Below are 23,143 nucleotides of genomic sequence, written 5' to 3'. Positions count from 1 at the left end.
TCTGTCCCTTTGACTTGTGGCACCAAATCTGCATCCATCGCAGGAGATTCTATCAGAAGGGAGAGAGTAATGATACGAGCAATGACCAGATCTTTTCCCAATATTTAATTCCATTTTGGCCTCTTTTTTAAGGAGCTTTTTCCTGCAATTTTACATTTTTTTAACTGTGAGGTTGTTCTTCCAAAAAAATAGTTTGCATGTAATTATGCAAATGTGAATTGTGGCATGTGTTGAAATATCCTGAGTGAAGTTGTTCTAAGACTGTGGAACATGCTATTATATATTATCGCTCATATATAAGGAGTTAATTTGATACTTTTTGTTTTGCATAGTTGCTCTTGGTTCAGAAATTAATATTAACATCAGAACATTTCATGTTATAAAGATATTATTCCTTTCTAGATGCTTTAACTTTCATTTACCCACATTAATATTCACCTTTATCATTTTGGACATTTTAGCTAATTATTCAAACGCTTGTTGAAGACAATTAATCTTTTATTTACTTGCCCACAAATGCTTCAAGAATACATAAGACAGTGCCTTATAAAGCTATAAGCCCTGCTCCTGGTTAATGTTGGCCACTTATTGTTGGCATAATTTCCCATTCAATGTGAACAAATATTTCATCCCATTCTTCAGCTCCTCTCTGAATTTCCTCTGTGTCAGTCCATAGATACAAGTGTTTGTGCAAGAACTCAGAAGTAGCAGCATAAACCCAACTTGCTGCGTTATATAAATCGGATTACTGTAATATTTGTCTGTGTAATAAAAATTTGTTACTGGCCAGATTAGTGAATGCACAACGTACGTCATCCACAATAGTATGAAATTGGAAGAAATAGTGAAAAGCAAAATCATTGATTTTCTTCGATTCTTTACCTCTGGATCGTTCTGATTTTCACTGTTGTGCCGGAGTCCCCTGCGAACTCTATTTGCTGCTAAAATATGTCTGACAGTCAGAGCGTTGAACAACAGAATAAGAAGCATTGGTGATAATGGGGTTATAATGCTGTCAATCCACTCGTGTGCCTTCCACAGGGGTGAAGTGTAATAATTAGCTATCGGAACACAATACCATGGCACATTGTCAATTAGAAAAGCAGGTTCAAATACATAGTAAAAGGGAATAGTCCTTAGACAGCTAACCACACACACGATAATAATAACCAAGCTTGCAGTTTTCTCAGTGCAATATTTTGCTTGGAGCTTCTGACAGCAAATTGCGACAAAACGATCAAATGTGAAGGCAACAGTAAACCAGACAGAACAGTCCACAACTACAATGTATGCAACAAAGCTTACAATGCATACTGGAGTCAGAAAAAAAAAACTAATTGGCAAATACATTCTGTTAATTCGGTTTAATATGACGTCAATGATAACCACCATCAGATCTGCCATAGCCATTCCCACCAAATAGCGAGTGATACATTTGGAGAGACCACACTTTCCTCGGGACAAGATCACAATCGCCACCAAGTTCACTGCATGAAACGGGAAAATTAAAATTTACATTCAAAAGCATTTTTCTTATAAGATCATCTAATGTCGATTAAGAAGCTATTGAAATATTTCCAGTTGCAAATTAAGTTTAAATTTCATGTAATTACAGGTGAATCACTTGCAAATCACAACATCTGGGCAAAGCAGTGAAAGGAATATCGATTGGGCGGGTCACACACCATATCAGAAATTACCCAATTTTTCCTTCTACATAGAACAGCCAGAAACACAAGCGAAACTGGGTACAAATCCAAGCAAACAAGAGACCTTTGCAGGTAAACCAGATATAAACAGTAATTATTAAAATTCCTACAGTACACTTGTTAATCACCGAAAACCAGCAGCACAATAACTAAGTTATTGTTTTTTTTTATTGATGTCATTGCCATGTTTATGGAGAAGTTTCACTGAAAATACTGGAGGAATATTGTGTCAACCTTGACTGTGGTGAAAACTTAAGAAAAGGTATAATTTCAATTAAGTAAACAAGAAAATCATTTTACACTGAACTGATAACAACAACCAGGGAAGGAATAACACGGAAAGTCACACTTTGTGAATCAACTTTTCCTGCCTCGTTTCATTGACTTACCAAGAACACTGACAATTGCAAGAACAGGATAGTAAATAAGCTCTATCTGGAAAATTACAGGGTATTGCATTTCTTCTGTGAAAGACCAAGGTCTCTTCTGCCAGGCACACAGGGCTCCAACTGTGTGAATGTAAAGACTTAATCAAGGAGCCCTTAATTATACCATAGAGAAACATCCACAGAGACAGTGATCTAAGGAGTGTGATCAGGGATATTAGTTACATTCCACTGAACAAATAGATTTACTGAACTGCTTTACTCCAAGGATTTGTGTGAAATATAATGAAAACATTGCAGGTTGTGCAAAATAAATTAATTTTATATTTCTTTGAAATTCTTTCCAAAGTGAATTGCATATTCCTTTGCTATGAACCTGGATGTTGAGGGGGATTCACAATTTCATTAACAAAAGCCCTGGTGTTAAGTTGGATGAACTGTTTCATTATTAATAGACCTGGTGTTGAGGAGGATAAATAGTCTCATTATCAATGAAACTGGTATTGTGGTCAATGAATAATTATCAATAAACTTAGGGCGGCACAGTGGCGCAGTGGTTAGCACTGCAGCCTCACAGCTCCAGCGACCCGTGTTCAATTCTGGGTAATGCCTATGTGGAGTTTGCAAGTTCTCCCTGTGTTTGCGTGGGTTTTCTCTGGGTGCTCCGGTTTCCTCCCACAAGACAAAAGACTTGCAGGTTGGTAGGTAAATTGGCCATTATAAATTGCCCCTAGTATAGGTAGGTGGTAGGGACAGGTGGGGATGTGGTAGGAATATGGGATCAGTGTAGCATTAGTATAAATGGGTGATTGATGGTCGGCACAGACTCGGTGGGCCGAAGGGCCTGTTTCAGTGCTGCATCTCTAAACTAAACCAATCTTGGTGTTCAGGTCGATGAGCAGTCTCATTAACAATGTTCAGGAAGTACCAGAGAGGGTAAGGGATGCTTATGCTACATCTGAGAAATAAAGGGACGCTTGCCTGCATCAGAGAGAGTAATAGACTCGTAGATAGAGGGTAAGGAACAGTCCAGCTTTTTGTGGGACCTTAGGAGATGCTCAGGATATATCCAAAAGTAGTGGTGTAGCTCAGTATTTTTCAGAGATGATCAGGCTGTGTAAGAGATAGTAAGGAATGTTCAGGATCTATTGCAGAGCGTGATTGTGACTCAGGCTGTATCAGAGAGGGTACGAGGCGCTCAGGCTGTAGTAGAAAGGATAATGTGCATTCAGACTGAGTTCCAGGCTGGAATTTAATGAGGCCTCGAAGGGCAGAGTAGATTATGGAGAGGAGGCGGGCGTATTGATGGATGTGCCAAAAACTGCGGTGGGGTCTCTCTCAATGGATGCGGCAGAGCAATAACCAAGGTGGGAGTCTGTGAAAGTGACATCACCAAGGGGCGTGTGGGGGGCATTCTGCAAGGCACACGGGGGCAGTGGCATTATTCCCAAGGGCGTAACAAAGGAAAGGTTTTGGAGGGGCTGAAAAGCAAAGAAAGTGCAATAGGAGAGAGACGTTTGGGCATGGGACTCATGCACACAGTCTGTGTGCAACACCAACACCACCCCCCCACCCGCCCCCCACCCTCCATCCCAAAGAGGAGGAGCAGCGCAGAGGGAGGGCAGACAAGGCACTGGGAGGCCACTACAGGAAAGGCAGCAGCAGCAAGAATGCCCGCCTCCTGGTGGCCATGATGGAGAAGGGCACAGAAGGCCACAAGAACGGCATCCCATGCAAAAAAGGGCCTGTCCCCAGGAAAGAAGCTATCATACACGGCTCAATTATCTGTCAATGTAAACACAGACGGAGGCTCTCTAGAGGAGCAGTATCTGACTTATATACCGTGCTGCAGGATGAGCTGAGCCCCACGGGGTTTGGTGGACATCCAATGCCAGTAGCTCTGAAGATCACCTTGACTCTCAGCTTCGAAGCCTCTGGCTCTTTCCACTGAGGACATGGGTGTGATCTCCCAGGCTGCACCCATTCAGTACTTCAAGAGGTTACCAATACCCTGTTCAAGAGAGCTGCCCACTATGTGCACGAACAAACTGACCCAGACAGTCAGGTGGCAAAGTCAAGTGGATTCGGGGCCATTGCTAAATTCCCCAAGGTGCAGGGTGTCATTAACGGCACAATTGTGGCCATCAAGGCTCCTATGGAACAGCCAGTGGCCTACATCTATAGGATGGGTTTCCACTGCATCAATGTAGAAGTGGTCTTCAACCATCAAAAGTGGATTCTTCAGCAGTACAGTTCCTCGGAAGCAGCCACCATGCCTACATCCTTTGGCAGTCCCAAGTGCCACAGCTTTCCAGCGTTCTGTTGTGCTTTGCACAGTATCGTACTGCAGAGATGGGAGGCCTTACTTAATGAGGACATCATTGATCACCGCACCTCATCCAGCATGGCTGATGAGTACATAGCACAGGATGAGGAGCCCCTTGCACAGGGGGCAAGCAGAAAATGAGATACAAGCAAGGGAGGCGCAGGACAATCTCATATATACCCATTTCATGTGACCCTGATGCATTTTCACAATCAATGCAATAGGGACTTACCTTAATACAGACCGCTGTCATCTCCTTCATCTCACAATCCATTGCCCAGTGCCCAGGTTCACATGTGCACTGACAAAGCTGAGCAACTGACCAATTGCGGCAAGCCCAACACTAGAAACCCATTGGTCACCTTGGTGCATGTCCCCTGGCTGCCTGAAGCCTGTATGGTCATAGAAACATAGAAAACATAAAAAATAGGGGCAGGAGTAGGCCATTCGGCCCTTCGAGCCTGCTCCGACATTCATTCTGATCATGGCTGATCATCCAACTCAGTACCCTATTCCTGCTTTCCCCCCATACCCTTTGATCCCATTAGACCCAAGAGCAATATCTAACTCCTTCTTGAAAACATACAATGTTTTGGCCTCAACTGCTTTCTGTGGTAGTGAATTCCACAGGCTCACCACTCTCTGGGTGAAGAAATTGCTCCTCATCTCAGTCCTGAAAGGTTTACCCCATATCCTTAGACTATGACCCCTGGTTCTGGACGCCCCCCCCCACCCCCCCACCACCATCCTTCCTGCTTCTACGCTGTCAAGTCCTGTTCGAATTTTCTAGGTTTTTATGAGATACCCCCCTCACTCTTCTGAACTCCAGCGAACATAATCCTAACCAACTCAATCTCTCCTCATACATCTGTCCCACCATTACAGGAATCAGTCTGGTAAACCTTTGTTGCACTCCCTCTGTCACAAGATCATCCTTCTTCAGATTAGGAGACCAAAACTGCGCGCAATATTCCAGGCGAGGCCTCACCAAGGCCCTGTATAATTGCAGCAAGACATCGCTGCTCCTGTACTCGAATCCTCTCGCTATGAAGGCCAACATACCATTTGCCTTTTTTACCGCCTGTTGGACCTGCAAGCTAACCTTCAGTGACTTGTGTACGAGAACACCCAGGTCTCACTGCATATCCCCCTCCCTCAGTTTAAAGCCATTCAGATAATAATCTGCCTTCCTGTTTTTGTTACCAAAGTGGATAATCTCGCATTTATCCACATTATACTGCATCTGCTATGCATTAACCCACTCACTCAACTTGTCCAAATCACCCTGAAGCCTCTCTGCATCCTCTTCACAACTCACCCTCCCACCCAGTTTTGTGTCATCTGCAAATTTGTAGATATAACATTTAGTTCCCCCATCAAAATCATTGATATATATTGTGAATAGCTGGGGTCCTAGCACCGATCCCTGCGGTACCCCACTCGTCATTGCCTGCCATTCGGAAAAAGACCCATTTATACCTACTCTTTGTTTCCTGTCTGCCAACCACTTTTCTATCCATTAATTAACTACCCCCAATCCCATTAATTTTACACGTTAATCTCCTTTGTGGGACTTTGTCGAAAGCTTTCTGAAAGTCCAAATAAACCACATCCACTGGCTCCCCCTCATCAACTGTACTAGTTACATCCTGGAAGAATTCTAGTAGATTTGTCAAGCATGATTTCCCTTTCGTAAATCCATGCTGACTCTGTCCGATTCTACCACTGTTCTCCAAGTGCTCTGCTATAAAATCTTTCTCTGCTGATACTGGTTTCCTTCAGTTCCTCTCTCTCACAAAACCCTGTGTTCCCCAACATTTCTTGTATGATATTTGTGTCCTCCTTTGTGAAGACAGAATCAAAGTATGCATTTAGTTGGTCAGCCATTTCTTTGTTCCCCATCATAAATTCCCCTGTTTCTGACTGTAAGGGACCTACATTTGTCTTCACTAATCTTTTTCTCTTCACATACCTATAGAAATTTATACAGTCAGCTTTTATGTTCCACGCAAGCTTGCTTTCGTACTTTCCTTTCTACCTTCTTAATCAATCCCTTGCTCCTGGCTTGCTGAGGGGCTGCTGACAGGTGTAGGACCCTCCTCTGTCGTCGTGGCTACTGGAGGAGCTGAGGTCACTTGCAGAGGGTTTGAGGGCTTCACTGACGGGAGCTCCTAAGATATAGAAGGCAGACGCTGCCGATCCTTTGGAAGAGCACAGTTGTACCTCACTGCTGGCCTGTTGGAGTCTCCAGATGCATAATCGACCTCGCGCATTTTCACTGCTCCCTAGAACTCATGGAAAAGACTATCATTTGAATTCTTGTAGTCATCTCCAGCATCTGCTAGATTTTCTGCTGGATCTGGCTGTCCATGAGGGTCTTCAACCTCTCGATGGAGGAAGCCATGCGTGCACATTCCTGAGACAGGTGTACGGCCACCTGGTGCGATGTGAGTGGGTCCCACTCTTCAACTCCCCACCTGACTGCAACAAGTGCTTAGTTATTAGGGTTGAAACCCTTGCTGTTTTATTTTTCAAATTTTTGCAAATAAACAGGTTTTCTTGCAGGTTTTAAAAAAAAACATAAAATCATTTGTTTATTGATCAGTCTGCCGTATCCTGACATTGTCACCTTCACTTGTACATTCGCTCGCACGCACAGATAAAAAGACACAGATAGCGAGTGAAAAAAGAGGGAGGTGACTTTTAGTGGTGGTGAGGTCATGATAAACCTGTTGAATTGTTTTGGAAATCAAGTTCTTGATGGGTGCTGGCCTGATATGACTGTCGATTTCTCTCTTGATTGAAGGTTCAGTTGAAGATGGTGGGACAGTTATAGATCACTGCTGTCTAATTGAGATGTAGGATTCTACAGCAGGGTATTTGCCTTCTGGCTTGCTGGAAGCTTCTAGATGCTGCATTTCACTCTCTCTCCAGGCTCTTTTTTTTAAGGTAAAGCTGTGTTACTTCTCACTTTCAGCTAGGAGTCATTCTTATCTCTACCTCATAGTGATCGCACAATGGCCCCAGGATGTGGCTACTTCACACCTTCTTTGTTTCAGAAGATATTCAATTCTGGAATGTTTGAGGAAGGGCTGCATTTGACATCTCTTAGCTTTGAAGATCTGGCCTTTCTCTTTGTCAGACAGTTTGAATACACAAAAGCACTCTCTTTTCCTTCACTGGACATTTTGGACCATTGTTCACTTTTCAAAATAAATTTTAATTTTTCAGAAGACAATGTCAGGTATCCATGGCTTACATTATCGCTCTTCTATTGTGTGTGACTCATCGGAGCACTCATGGGCTGCATGGACTCCTCCATCATCTCTGCATTGCCTGTACAAACTTCTTGAGATGTTCCGTTACTTCTTCTGCCATTGCAGCAGTTGTGGTGTTGCCGATGACTCCAGAGACTCATCATCAGCCTCGGCCTCAGCATGGGCCTGGCCTCCTGCAGTCCTCCAAGTGCAAGTGGCCTGGGCTGCACATCCTCCATCACCTGTTCAGGCGTGTCTGCGTTATGCTGAGCAGCTTGTGACCCTGAATCTAATCGTGAACACGTATCTACTGATGTGGGAGTGTCTGCGTGGGTGGAGGGAATGGGGTAATGATGCGACGGAGCACCCTCTGAGATTCCCTCCTCCTCCTCAGAGTTGGGCAGATGGCATCCCCTCTGCAGCTGAGCATCCTTCAGGATTACTGAGACCTGCATGAGAGAACACAAGCATTTATGTGTTCGGGGCTTCCCATTTCCTTATACCAAGTATGCCTGACGTGGATCTCCATGTGTCCAGTGGTGGCCATATGAGCACTGTGCCCTTTGTATCGCCCAGATCCACTCTTCTGGCCCTGCACTTGTTCACTCACTCCTTTGGGTTGACACTCCACTTTCACCATCAGCAATCGCTCGCTGCCCTGCCCAGGCTTGTTGTTTATTATTAAATGTCTGAAGCTTGTGCAAGTAAAAAGCTGAACACTGTTAGTTTCCCCACGAAGACTAGAATAACAATTTTGCTGGTAGCAGCCCGTTGGCCCACGATGGAGGCTTCGCAAACAAATTCTCCATAAAGTCACTTAACAGGGACATGGTGGGAGTCAGATAAAACAAAACCACGTTTCATCCAGATGCAGCCATGCATCTTATAGGATATGCTGCTGCCTGACCCTTGTCACCGACAGAGTCTTCACTTCCTCCCCATCCAGAGTATTATCACTTAGCATCCGGGAGTGGAATGGAGAGGAGCGAACCTGCAGGGAAAACACCAAGCCTGAGAAGAGGATAAACTGAGCCCGAGGATCGCGGCCCAGTCACTTACCTTCTGGGAGTGGAACGGACCTGTGGGGAAAACACCGAGTGAGAGAAGAGGATAAATTGAGCCCGAGGATCGCGGCCCAGTCACTTACCTTCCAGGAGCGGAGCAGACCCGCGGGGAAAACACTGAGTGAGAGAAGAGGATAAATTGAGCCCGAGGATCGCAGCCCAGTCACTTACCTTCCAGGAGAGGAGCGGACCTGCGGGGAACATACCGAGTGAGAGAAGAGGATAAATTGAGCCCGAGGATCGCAGCCCAGTCACTTACCTTCCAGGAGAGGAGCGGACCTGCGGGGAAAATACCGAGTGAGAGAAGAGGATAAATTGAGCCCGAGGATCGCGGCCCAGTCACTTACCTTCCAGGAGCGGAGAGGAGCAGGGAGGAGTCCAGGCATACCGGCGTTTGAAAACAAAGTGAGCAGTAATGCCACAGGAAAGCTACAAGGTGATTGGTTGGTGAGTAACTGCTGTAAGGGAATTACTCTAAATAGCTGGATAAACTAAAAGTAAAGGGAAAGGTCTACAGTATTTTTTATAGTGGGTAGTTTTTTTAGGGAATCAAGGTCCCTAGTGTAAATAATCTACTTTTTGGGTAATTTAAGGGGATAAATTAAGGTTAAGTCATGGCAGGGCAGCTCAGAAACGTGGAGTGCTCCCCTTGTGCAATGTGGGAAGTCAGGGACACTTCCAGGGTCCAGGACGAACACATGTACAGGAAGTGTCTCTCGCTGCAGCTGCTCGAAATCCACATTTCGGATCCGGAGCAGCAGCTGGAGACACTGTGGAGCATCCACGAGACAGAGATCGATGTGGATAGCACGTACAGGGAGGTGGTTACACCGCAGGTAAAGACTGCTCAGGCAGAAAGGGAATGGGTGACCACCAGGCAGAGTAGAAGAACTCGGCAGGTAGTGTAGGAGTCCCCTGGGTCCATCTCCCTAACTAACAGATTTTCCACTTTGGAGACTGTTGGGGGAGATAGCTTCTCAGGGGAATGCAGCAAGAGCAAAGTCTGTGGAACCATGAGTGGCTCAGTTGCACAGGAGGGGAGGAAAAGGAGTGGGAGAGCTCTCGTGATAGGCGATTCTATCGTAAGGGGTACAGATAGGAGTTTCTGTGGCCACAAATGTGATTCCAGGATGGTTTGTTGCCTCCCTGGTGCTCGGGTAAAGGATGTCACGGAGCGGCTGCAGGACATTCTGAAGGGGGAGATGGAACAGTCAGAGATCGTTGTTTACATTGGTACCAACAACATAGGTAGGAAGAAGGATGAGGTCCTGCAGCAGGAATTTAGGAGCTAGGTAGCAGATTAAAAAGCAGGACCTCAAATCTCTAGATTACTCCCAGTGCCATGTGCTAGTGCGTATAGGAATAGGAGGATAGAGCAGATGAATGCGTGGCTGAGGAGATGGTGCAGGAGGGAGGGCTTTAGTTTCCTGGGTCACTGCATTTGTTTCTGGCAAAGGTGGCACCTGTACACATTGGACGGGTTTCACCTGAACCGGAACGGGACCAACATCCTTGCCGGGAGGTTTGCTCGTGCTGTGGGTGGTGGGAGGGGTGTGGGGTGGGTTTAAACTAATTTGGCAGGGGGGTGGGATGCAGAGTGAAGGTACAGTAGGGGGTGATGCACATTCAAATATAGAAGAGAAACAGTGTCAGTCTGGAAGGCAGAGCAAACCTGTAAAGGCACAAGTGAATAATGCAAGGCTGGATTGCATCTATTTTAATGCAAGGAGTCTTACAAGTAAGGCAGATGAATTGAGGGCATTGATTAGCACATGGCATTATGATATTATTGCTATCACAGAGACATGGTTGAGGGAGGGCCAGGACTGGGAGCTCAATATTACAGAATATAGAATCTTCAGGTGTGACAGTGGAGGAGATAAAAGAGGAGGTGGTATTGAACTGTTGATCAAGGAGTCAATTACTGCAGTAAGGAGGGATGATATCTCAGAAGGTTCCTCAAGTGAGGCCAAATGGGTGGAACTTAAAAACAAAAAGGGGGCAATCTCTTGTCTGGGAATGTACTACAGGCTTCCAAAAAGTCGGGGAGAGATAGAGGAGCAGATATGGAGGCAAATCTCAGAGAGGTGTAAAAATAATAGGGTAATAATAGTAGGGGATTTCAACTTCCCCAATATTAACTGGAATAGTCTTAGTGCAAAAGGCTTAAAGGGGGCAGAATTCGTTAAATGCTTACAGAAGAGCTTTTTGACTCAGTACGTAGAAAGTCCAACAAGAGAAGGGGCCTAATCCTAGGGAATGAAGCCATACAAGTAGTGGAAGAGTCAGTGGGGGAGCATTTCAGGGATAGTGACCATAACTCTGTAAGATTTAAGGTAGTTATGGAAAAGGACAAAGACGGACTGGAAATAAAGGTACTGAATTGGGAGAAGGCCGATTTCTATATGATAAAAGAGGATCTGGCCAAAGTGGATTGGGAGCAGTTACTTGCAGGACAATCTAGATCAGACCAGTGGGAGTCATTCAAAGAGGAACTAGTGAGAGTTCAGAGCCAACATGTACAGATTAAGGTGAAGGGTAGGACCAACAAGTCCAGGGAACCCTGGATGTCAAGGGATACAGAGGATTGGATCAGGAAAAAGAAGGAGGCTTATGGCAGATTCAGAGTGCTGAAAATAGCGCAGGTATTAGAGGAGTATAGAAAATGTCGGGTGGCACTTAAAAAAGTAATCAGGACAGCGAAGAGATGACATGATAAAACACTAGAAGGCAAGATAAAGGAGAATCCAAAAGCGTCTTGTAAGTATATTAAGGGCAAGAGGAGAAGCAGGGAAAGAGTAGGGACCATTAGGGATCAAAGTGGCAATCTGTGTGGAGCTGGAGGACGTAGATGAGGTTTTAAATGATTACTTTTCATCTGTTTGATAATGGGAAGGACGATGTAGGTGTAGAGATCAGGGAGGGGGATTGTGATATACTTAAACATATTAGCATTGAAAGGGAGGAAATATTAGCTGTTTTAGTGGGCTTAAAAGTGGATAAATCCCCAGGTCCAGATGAGATGTATCCCAGGCTGTTATGTGAGGCAAGGGAGGAGATAGCAGGGGCTCTGACACAAATTTTCAAATCCTCTCTGGCCACGGGAGAGTTGCCAGAGGATTGAAGGACAGTGAATGTGGTACCATTATTCAAGAAGGGCAGCAGGGATAAACCAGGTAATTACAGGCCAGTGAGTCTAAAATCAATGGTTGGGAAACTATTGGAAAAAATTCTGAAGGACAGGATTGATCTCCACTTGGAGAGGCAGGGATTAATCAGGGATAGTCAGCATGGCTTTGTTAGGGGAAGATCACATCTAACTAACGTGACTGAATTGTTCAAGGTGGTAACCAGATGTGAAGATGAGGGTAAAGCAGTTGATGTAGTTCTACATGGACTTCAGTAAAGCTTTTAATAAGGTCCCCTATGGGAGATTGGTTAAAAAGGTAACAGCCCTTACAATCCAGGCTAATTTGGCAAATTGGATCCGAAATTGGTTTTGTGGCAGGAGGCAGAGGGTGATGGTCGAGGGTTGTTTTTGTGAGTGGAAGTCTGTGACCAGTGGTGTACCACAGGGATCAGTGCTGGGACCCTTGCTGTTTTGAGTGTACATAAATATTTTAGATGTGAATATAGGAGGTATGATCAGTAAGTTCGCAGATGACACGAAAATTGGTGGTGTCGTAAATATTGAGGAGGAAAACCTTAGATTACAGGACGATATAGATGGGCTGGTAAGATGGGCAGAGCAGTGGCAAATGGAATTTAATCCTGAGAAGTATGAGGTGATGCATTTTGGGAGGACTAACAAGGCAAGGGAATATACAATGGATGGTAGGACCCTCGGAAGTACAGAGGGACAGAGGGACCTTGGTGTACTTGTCCATAGATCACTGAAGGCAGCAGCACAGGTAGATAAGGTGGTTAGGAAGGCATATGGGATTCTGGCCTTTATTAGCCGAGGAATATAATATAAAGTGCAGGGAGGTCATGATGGAGCTGTATAAAATGACAGTTTGGCCACAGCTGGAGTACTGTGTACAGTTCTGGGCACCACACTATAGGAAGGATGTGATTGCACTGGAGAGGGTGCAGAGGTGATTCACCGGGATGATACCTGGGCTGGAAAATTTCAGCGATGAAGAGAGGCTGAAAAGATTAGGGTTGTTTTCCTTAGTGCAGAGAAGGCTGAGGGGGGACATGATTGAGGTGTACAAAATTATGAGGGTTAGATAGGAAGAAACTTTTTCCCTTAGCGGAGAGGTCAATAACCAGGTGACATGGTTGGAATCTGGAACGCACTGCCTGAAGAGGTGGTAGAGGCAGGAACCCTCACAACATTTAAAAAGTATGTAGATGAGCAGTTGAAACGCCATAGCATACAAGGCTATGGGCCAAGTGCAGGAATATGGGATTAGAATAGTTAGCTGCTTGATGGCTGGCACAGACACGATGGGCCGAAGAGCCTATTTCTGTGCTGTATAACTCTATGACTCAATGAATTGTTGCCACAGGCAAGTCCCATAGAGGACAGCGGAATGGAGAACTCACCCTGGCAGAACAATGGAGTCCACTGGCCCGTTTGTGACGTTGCACCCATGTGTGGGAGGTAACCTCACGGCTGCTGACCTGCTCTGCATTCACCATCCGGGCTTGTTTGGGCAGGCCGGACAGTCTCTTCTTTCTGTCCCTAGGGATTGGGATCTCCCACTTTGCCATTGCAGCCTGTAGGAGAATCTCCCATGAGGCATCACTGAACTGTGGGGTCACCCATTTTCTTCTCTCTTCCATGATGCCAACAGATTCCTGGTAATCTCCTTGGATCCTTTGCCCTGGTGGAGGGGTGCAAGGGTCTAGAATCTTGTTCAGGGTTTTTGAACCTGGTGCAGTGTTCTAGAATCTGTGCTGGGGTGCAGGGGCCGCAAATCTGGTGCAGTGTTCTAAAATGTGGTGCAGAGGTCTCAGATCTGTTTCTTGGGGCTAGAATAGTCTTCAGGGGTGCAGGTTTATAAAATCTGGTGCATGGTTCCAGATGTGGTGCAGGATGAAGGGGTCTTCCATTTCTTCAGATGCAGGACTTAAATCCCACCATGACAGCTGTGGCAATTTAAATTTCATGAATAAATCTGGAGTAACCACCTGGGGGAATTTTATATTCTTCCCCCGTGGTGGGATTGGCGACGGAGCCCTTGATCCTGTAGAAGGCCCGCCACTGTCCATTTTAGTACCTGATTGGCAATAGATTAGACTGGCCTTCCAGCGAAGAGAACCCCTGTCTTCAGAATGAATTCCCAGCCCCAGTCTCAGGAATGGTGATCATGAAACCACGGGATTGTCGTTAAAACCCATCTGGTTCACTTTAATGTCCTTAGAATCATAGAATCATAGAAAGTTAAAGGCACAGAAAGAGGCCACTTGGACCATTGTGTCTGTGCTGGCCGAAAAACGATCCACCTATTCTAATCCCACCTTCCAGCATTTGATCCGTAACCCTGCATCCTATGACACGTGAGGTGCATATCCAGACTCCTTTTGAATGAATTGAGGGTCTCTGCCTCAACTACCCCTTCAGGCAGTGAGTTCCAGATCATCACCAACACCTTCACCTCCACTCTAATCAGGACATTCAAAAATTTTGTACATTCCAATTAGATCTCCCCTCAGTCTTCTCTTTTCCAAGGAGAACAACCCCAGCCTATCCAATCTTTCCTCATCGTTGCATTTTTACAGTCCAGGTAACATCCTCGTAAATCTCCTCTGTTCCCTTTCTACTGCAATTACATCCTTTCGATAATGAGGTGACCAGAACTGCACACAATACTCAAGTTGTGGCCGAACAAAACAGGAAGCAGATTATTATCTGAACGGCTATAAACTGAGAGAGGGGAGTATTCAACGAGACCTGGGTGTTCTCATACACCAGTCGCTGAAGGTCAGCATGCAGGTGCAACAGGCGGTAAAAAAGGCAAATGATGTGTTGGCCTTAATAGCGAGAGGATTCGAGTACAGGAGTAGGGATGTCTTGCTGCAATTATACAGGGCCTTGGTGAGGCCACACCTGGAATGTTGCGTGCAGTTTTGGTCTCCTTTTTTATATTTAGCGACACAGCACTGAAACAGGCCCTTCGGCCCACCGAGTCTGTGCTGATCAACAACCATCCATTTATACTAATCTTACATTAACCCCATATTCTCTACCACATCCTCAACATTCTCCTGCCACCTACCTACACTAGGGGCAATTTATGATGGCCACTTTACCTATCAACCTGCAAGTCTTTGGCTGTGGGAGGAAACCGGAGCACCAGGCAGAAACCCACACAGAAACAGGGAGAACTTGCAAACTCCGCACAGGCAGTAACTGGAACCGAACCCCGGTCACTGCAGCTGTGAGGCTGCAGTGCTAACCACTGCGCCACTGTGCCACCCATATCTGAGGAAGGATGTTTTTGCTATAGAGGGAGTGCAGCGAAGATTTACCAGACTGATTCCTGGGATGGCGGGACTGATGTATGAGGAGAGATTGAGTCTTGAGTCAGTTAGGATTATATTCGCTGGGGTTCTGAAGAGCGAGGGGGGATCTCATAGAAACCTATAAAATTCTAACAGGACTTGACAGGGTAGATGCAGGAAGGACGTTCCCGATGGTGGGGGAGTGCAGAACGAGGGGTCATAGTCTAAGGATATGGGGCAAACCTTTCAGGACTGAGATGAGGTATAATTACTTCACCCAGAGAGTGGTGAGACTGTGGAATTCGCTACCACAGAAAGCGGTTGCGGCAAAAACATTGTATGTTTTCAAGAAGAAGTTCCATATGCCTTCTTAACCTCCTTCTCGACCTGTCCTGCTACCTTCAGGGATCTGTGGACATTCACTCCAAGGTCCGTGACTTCCTCTACGCTTCTCAGTACTCTCCTATTAATCGTGTATTCCTTTGCCTTGTTTGACCTCCCCAAATGCATCAGCTCACACTTCTCCAGGTTGAATTCCATTTGCCACTTTTTTGCCCCTCTAACCAGACCAGCAATGTCTTCCTGCAGCCTGCAGCTATCCTCCTCACCAGCTACCACACGTCCAATCTTTGTGTCATCCGCAAACTTCTTGATCATGCCCCTTACTTTTATGTCCAAATTGTGAATATACACTAGAAAAAGCAGGGGGCCCAGCACTGTGCCCTGCATAACGCCACCAGAAACAGCCCTCCAGTCGCTAAAACAGCCATCAACCTTTTGTTTTCTGCCACTGAAGCAATTTTGTATCCACCTTGCTGCATTTCCCTGGATTCCATGGGATCTTATTTTTTTAACCAGTCCTCCACGTGGGACCTTGTCAAAAGCCTTGTTACAATCCATGTAGACCACATTAACTGCACTACCCTGATCTATCTTCCTTTGACTTCTTCAAAAAATTCAATCAAGTTGGTCTAACAAGATCTTCCCTTAACAGATCCATGCTGACTATCCTTGATTAACCTGTGCCTTTCTAAGTGAGAGTTTATCCTGTCTCTCAGATAAGATTCCAATAATTTGCCCACTACTGAGATTAGACTGACTGGCCTGTAATTATTCGGTCTATCTTTCGCTCCCTTTTTAAACAGAGGTACAACTTTAGCAACTCTCCAATCCTCCAGCATCACATCTGTGTCCAGTGAGGACTGGAAAATGATGGTCAGACCCTCTGCTATTTCCTCGCTTGTTTCTTGTAACAGCCTAGGATCCATTTCATCTGGCCCTGGTGATTTATCAACTTTCAAGGATGCTAATCCCGTTAATACTTCATCTCTCTCGAAGTTTATCACATCCAATACTTCACACTCCTCCTCCTTAACTACAATATCTGCATCATCCCTCTCTTTGTGGAGACAGACGGAAAGTATTCATGAAGAAAGATACCAATATCTTCCGCTCCTCCTCTTTGGTTCCCTTTTTGGTCTTTTATGGGCTCTACTCTCTCCTTAGTTATCCTCTTACTCTTAATGTATTGATAAAACATCTTTGGGTTCATCTTGATTTTGCTTGCCAATATTCTTTCATGCCCTATCTTTGCTTTCCTAAATTTCCTTTTTGATTTCACCCCTCCACTTTCTATACTTCTCTTGGCTTTCTGTAGTAGTGAGTTCTCAGTGTCAGACATAAGCTTTCCTTTTCCGCCTTATCTTACCCTGTCGGCTCCTTGACATCCATGGAGCTCTCGATTTGGCCACCTCACCCTTTTTCTTTGTGGGAACATGTTTACCCTGAATCTCCCCTTTGAATGCCTCCCACTGCTCTGACACTGATTCACCTTCAAATAGCTGTTTCCAGTCCACTTTCACTAAATCACTCCTCAGTTTAGTAAAATTGGCCTTGCCCAAATTGAGAATTCTAACTCCTGTTCTTTCTCAGAGATTTGCCTGTATATCTGCTCTTCTAACTCCCTCTGACTGTTTGGGGGCCTATCGTACACTGCCAGCAGTGTGACTGCCCTGGAGGGAAGGAAATCTGCCATCCTCATCCGGTCTTGTCTACATGCGACTCCAGACACACAACAATCTGGTTAACTCTTAATTGCCCTCTGAAAAGACATAGTTAACCATTCAGTTGTATCAAACTGCTATATTAAAGGCAACTGAGATTAAAACCGAACAGCAGAGAACGAAGCAATTGAAATGACAAATGCGCAGCCTGTCAACTCGACCCTGCAAAGTCCTGCTCAATAACATCTGTAAACTTGTCCAACAATTGGGACAGCTGTCCCACAAACTGGCTATACAACAGCCTGATGTGGTCTTACTCACTGAATCATGTCTTACAGCCCATGGTCAGAACTGCTCTATCACTTTCCCTGGGTATGTCCTGTCTGACTGGCAGGGCAGACCCACCAGTGGCGGTGGCACAGTGGTATGCAGTTGGTAGGGAGTGGTCCTGGCCGTCCTCAACATTGACTGTGGACACAATGAAATCTCATGTCATCAGGTGAAACATGGGAAAGAAAACCTCCTGCTGATTACCATGTACCGCCCTCCCTCAGCTGATGAATCAGTTCTCCTGCATGTTGAACACCACTTGGAAGAAGCACTGATGGTAGCAAGAGCACAGAATGGGCACTTGGTGATGGAACCTCAATGCCCATCAGCAAGACTGGTTTGGTAGCACTGCGACTGACCGAGGTGGCTGAGTCCTGAAGGACATATTTGTCCTTGGCAGGAACAAACAAAAGGTGAAAAAACAACTTAACTGTGCCTTCACCAATCTTTTATTAGAAATCAGCATTGGATGACTAAAAAACGAATAAACGGGGCGAAAATTGATTATGAGAGTAAATGGACAAGAAATATAAAAACAAACAGTATGAGCTTCTACAGGTATATAAAAAGGAAGAGACTAGTTAAGTAAGTGTGGGATCCTTCGAGGATTTTTTTCCCTTTTTGGCCTCCTTATCTCGAGAGACAATGGGTAAGCACCTTGAGGTGGTCAGTGGATTGTGAAGCAGCGCCTGGAGTGGCTATAAAGGCCAATTCTCGAGTGACAGACTCTTCCACAGGCACTACTGGTGAACTTGGTTGTCGGGGCTGTTACACAGTTGGCTCTCTCCTTACACTTCTGTCTCTTTTCCTGCCAACGACTCGCCTCTCCTCAGTCCCGCCTTTATATCTGTCTGCAAGCTCTGGCGATCGCTGGCACCTTGTTCCCATGACTTGTGATCAATGTCTCAGAACTTCATGTCGCGTTTGCAAACGTTTCTAAAGCGGAGACATGGACGGGCAGTGGGTCTGATACCAGTGGTGAGCTCGCTGTACAATGTGTCCTTGGGGATCCTGCCATCTTCCATGCCACTCACATGGCCAAGCCATCTCAAGCGCTGCCGGCTCAGTAGGGCACGCAAGCTGGGAATGTTGGCTGCCTCGAGGACTTCTGTGTTGGAGATACGGTCCTGCCACACGATGCCAAGGATTCTCCGGAGGCAGTGAAGATGGAATGAATTGAGATGTCGCTCTTGGCTGACATACATTGTCCAGGCGTCGCTGACATAGAGCAAGATACTGAGGACACAGGCTTGATACATTTGGACTTTTGTGTTCCGTCAATGCACCATTTTCCCACACTCTCTTGGCCAGTCTGGACATTGCAGCGGATGCCTTTCCCATGAGCTTGTTGATTTCTGCATTGAGAGACAGGTTACTGGTGATAGTTGAGCCTAGGTCGGTGAACTCTTGAACCACTTCCAGAGCGTGGTCGCCGATATTGATGGATGGAGCATTTCTGACATCCTGTGTCATGATGTTCATTTTCTTGAGGGTGATGGTTAGGCCAAATTCGTTGCAGGCAGTCGCAATCCTGTCGATGAGTCTCTGCAGACACTCTTCAGTGTGAGATGTTAATGCAGCATTGTCAGCAAAGAGGAGTTCCCTGATGAGGACCTTCCGTACTTTGGTCTTCGCTCTAAGACGGGCAAGGTTGAACAACCTGCCACCAGATATTGTGTGCAGGAAAATTCCTTCTTCTGAAGACTTGAACGCATGTGACAGCAGCAGGGAGAAGAAGATCCCAAACAGTGTAGGTGCGAGAACACAGCCCTGTTTCACACCACTCAGGATAGGAAAAGGATCTGATGAGGAACTGCTGTGTTGAATTGTGCCTTTCATATTGTCATGGAATGAGGTGATGATACTTAGTAGCTGTGGTGGACATCTGATCTTTGCTCGTAGTCTGCAGAGACCACGTCTGCTGACGAGGTCAAAGGCTTTGGTCATATCCATGAAAGCAACATAGAGGGGCATCTGTTGTTCATGGCATTTCTCCTATAGCTGGCAAAGGGAGAACAGCGTGTCAATGGTGGATCTCTCTGCTCGAAAGCCACACAGTGCCTCAGGGTAGGCACGCTCAGCCAGCTTCTGCAGTCTGTTTAAAACGACTCAAGTGAAGGCTTTCCCCACTATGCTGAGCCTGGAGATTCCACGGTTGTTGCAGTCACTGCGGTCACCCTTGTTCTTATAGAGGGTGATGATATTGGCATCACACATGTCCTGTGGTACTGCTCCCTCATCACAGCACAGGCAAAGCAGTTCATGGAGTGCTTGGCACACTTGATTATTTCAGGGGTAATGCTGTCCTTTCCAGGGGCTTTTCCACTGGCTAGAGAATCAATGGCATTACTGAGCTCTGCGGGCTTCGCCATCGGAAACTTTTTACACAGCATGATACAGCCACCTACAAATGACTCAGAATGCATACTGTCCATCCGACTGCTCACTGCCTCTGGTCCAGTACACCTACTCAGCATCTATGCTCCAACACTCTGCTCCCCACCTGATGTTAAAGACCAGTTTACGAGGAACTCCATAATATGATCAGTAGCATTCCCAATACTGAATATTTGTTCCTGCTGGGGGACGTTAACATCAGGGTTGAGGCCGACCATGACTCATGGAGTCGTGCCTCGGGCACAATGGCATTGGAAGGATGAATGAGAATGGACAGAGACTGCTGGAGTTGTGTACCTGTCACAACCTCTGCATCACCAACTCGTTCTTTCATACTAAACCCTGTCACCAGGTTTCATGGAGACACCCAGGATCACATCGTTGGCACCAGCTGGACTTCATTGTCACATGCAAGCCCTTATAAACAGCGTCCAAATCACACACAGCTTGCACGGTGTGGACTGCGCCACTGACCACTCCATGCTGTGCAAAGTTAGACTCAAACCAAAGAAGCTACATTACTCCAAGCAGAAGGGCCGCCCCACACATTAACACTGACAGAATTTCTCATCCGCAGCTTTACATAAGTTTCTAAATTTCGCTTGAAAAAGCCGTTCAAAATACTCCTGCAGGGGTTGCAGAGAGCAAGTGGGCCCACATCAGAGACGCCATCTATGACTCAGCAATGACCACCTTTGGCAAACGTGAGAAGCAAAATGCAGACTGGTTTCAATCTCACTTTGAAGAGATCGAACCTGTCATAGCCGCTAAGCGCACTGCACTGCTGAACTACAAAAAATCCGCCAGTGAGTTAACATCCTCAGCACTTAAAGCAGCCAGAAGCACAGCCAGGTGCTGTGCAAATGACTACTGGCAACACTGATGGAGTCATGTTCAGCTGGCCTCCAACACCGGAAATATCCGAGGAATGTATTAAGGCATTAAGTTGGCTTTTGGGCCAACCATCAAGAAGATCGCACCTCCCCCCACCCCGCTCAAGTCTAAATCAGGGGAAACGATCACTGACCAATGCAAGCAAATGGACCACTGGATGGAGCACTACTGGGACTGTACTCCAGGGAAAATGATGTCACTGATACTGCCCTCAATGCAGCCCAGTCTCTGCCAGTCATGAATGAGCTGGACAACAGCCAACAAAACCCTTAGAGGATGAGACTGTGGAATTAATAACGGGGAATAGGGAAATGGCAGATAATTAAAACCGATATTTTGCATCGGTCTTCACAGTGCAGGACACAATAAACATCCCAACAATAATAGATGAACAAGGTGTAAATGGGCAGCAGGAACTTGTAACAATCTCTATCACGAGGGAAAAGTTGCTGGATTTATGGGACTAAAGGCAGACAAGTCACCAGGACCTGATGGCCTGCACCCAAGGGTTTTAAAAGAAGTGGCTGCAGAGATAGTGGATGCATTGGTCATAATATACCAAAACTCACTGGATTCCGTGAGGGTACCAGTGGATTGGAAAACCGCTGATGTGGCACCCCTATTCAACAAAGGAGGGAGACAGAAAGCGGGATATTACATACCAGTTAGCTTAACATCTGTCATTGGGAAAATGCTAGAGCCCATTATTAAGGAAAAAAACTAGCAGGGCATTTAGAAAAACATAATGCAATCAAACAGAGTCAACATGGTTTTATGAAAGGGAAATCATGTTTGACAAATTTGTTTGAGTTCTTTGAGGATATAACAAGCAGAGTGAATAAAGGGGAACCGGTAGATGTCGTGTATTTGGATTTTCAGAAGGCATTCGATAAGGTGTCACATAAAAGGTTATTGTACAAAATAAGAGCTCAGGGTATTGCGGGTAACATGTTGGCAAGGATTGAGGAATGGCTAACACAAAGAAAGCAGAGAGTCGGGATCTATGGGTCTTTTTCAGGTTGGAAAGCTGTAACTAGTGGGGTGCCACAAGGATCGGTCCTAGGGCCTCAGCTATTTACTATCTATATTAATGACTTGGACGAAGGGACAGAGTGCAGTGTATCCAAATTTTCTGATGATACAAGAATAGGTGGGAAGGCATGAAGTGATGAGGACACAAAGAATCTGCAAAGGGATATAGATAGGTTAAGTGAGTGGGAAAAAACTTGGCAGATGGTGTTCAATGTGGGGAAAGTGTGAGGTCATCCACTTTGGCAGGAAGAATAAAAAGGCAGATTATTATTTAGATGGAGAAAGACTACAAAATACTGCAGTACAGAGGGATCTGGGTTTTCTTGTACATGAAACACAAAAAGTTAGCATGCAGGTGCAGCAAGTAATTAGGAAGGCAAATGGAATTTTGGCCTTTATTGCAAGGGGGTTAGAGTTTAAAAATAGGGAAGTCTTGTTACAACTGCACAGGGTGTTGGTGAGGCCACACCTGGAGTACTGTGTACAGTTTTGATCCTCGTATTTAAGGAAGGATTTGTACTAACATTGGAGGCGGTTCAGAAAAGGTTCACTAGGCTGATTCCTGGGATGAAGGGCTTGTCTTATCAAGAACGGCTAAACAGGTTAAGCCTTTATTCATTGGAAGAATGAGAGGTGAACTTATTGAAACATATAAGATTCTAACGGGGCTTGATGGGGTAGATGTTGAGAATATGTTTCCACTGGTAGGGAACCTCGAACTAGGGGAAATAGTTACAGAATAATGGGTCACACATTTAAAACTCAGATCAGTGAAAGTATTTAAGGAGGAGGTAGATAGATTTTTGAAATCTCGTGCTGTTGAGGGTTATGCGGAGTAGGCCCGAAAGAGGGGTTGAGGCCTGGGACAGATTAACCATGATCTTCTTGAATGGCGGGGTATGTTTGAAGGGTTGAATGTCCTACTCCTGCTCCTATTTCTTATGTACCTGTCACTGATGCATCTGTCCATGTCAATATTGGTCGGAGTAACCATCGCACAGCCGTGTTCGAGATGAAGTCTTGTCTTCACACTGAGCACACCTTTCACAGTGTGGTACTGTCACCGTGCTAAATGGAATAGATTCAGATCAGATTTAACGACTGAAGGCTGGGCATCCATGAGCCACTGTGGGTCAACAGCAGCAGCAGAATTTTATTCGACCACAATATGTAACCTCGTGTCCCGGCATATCCCTCACTCTACCATGACCGTCAAGTAAGCGGATCAATCCTCGTTCAATAAGACTGCAGGAGAGCATGCCAGGAGCAATGCCAAGCATACCTAGATAAGT

At 45.6% G+C, this 23,143-nt stretch overlaps 1 protein-coding gene across 1 annotated transcript; it reads right to left on the bottom strand.

The window, feature by feature from the left end:
* Positions 1 to 570: 570 nt before the first annotated feature.
* Positions 571 to 18,416, bottom strand: LOC137356855 (uncharacterized). Its single transcript, XM_068022695.1, has 7 exons — positions 18,321 to 18,416; positions 17,740 to 17,920; positions 17,604 to 17,666; positions 15,714 to 15,887; positions 13,294 to 13,574; positions 9,090 to 9,171; positions 571 to 1,487 (listed from the first exon to the last, which is right to left on the bottom strand). The coding sequence occupies exons 1-7, from the start codon at positions 18,414 to 18,416 to the stop codon at positions 586 to 588; spliced, it is 1,779 nt and encodes a 592-aa protein (XP_067878796.1). The 3' UTR covers positions 571 to 585.
* Between the last annotated feature and the right edge of the window lie 4,727 nt (positions 18,417 to 23,143).

Source organism: Heterodontus francisci, chromosome 46 (genome assembly GCF_036365525.1).
Source record: "Heterodontus francisci isolate sHetFra1 chromosome 46, sHetFra1.hap1, whole genome shotgun sequence".
Classification (NCBI taxonomy): Eukaryota; Metazoa; Chordata; class Chondrichthyes; order Heterodontiformes; family Heterodontidae; genus Heterodontus; species Heterodontus francisci.
This window is presented reverse-complemented; position numbering and strand designations above follow the sequence as displayed.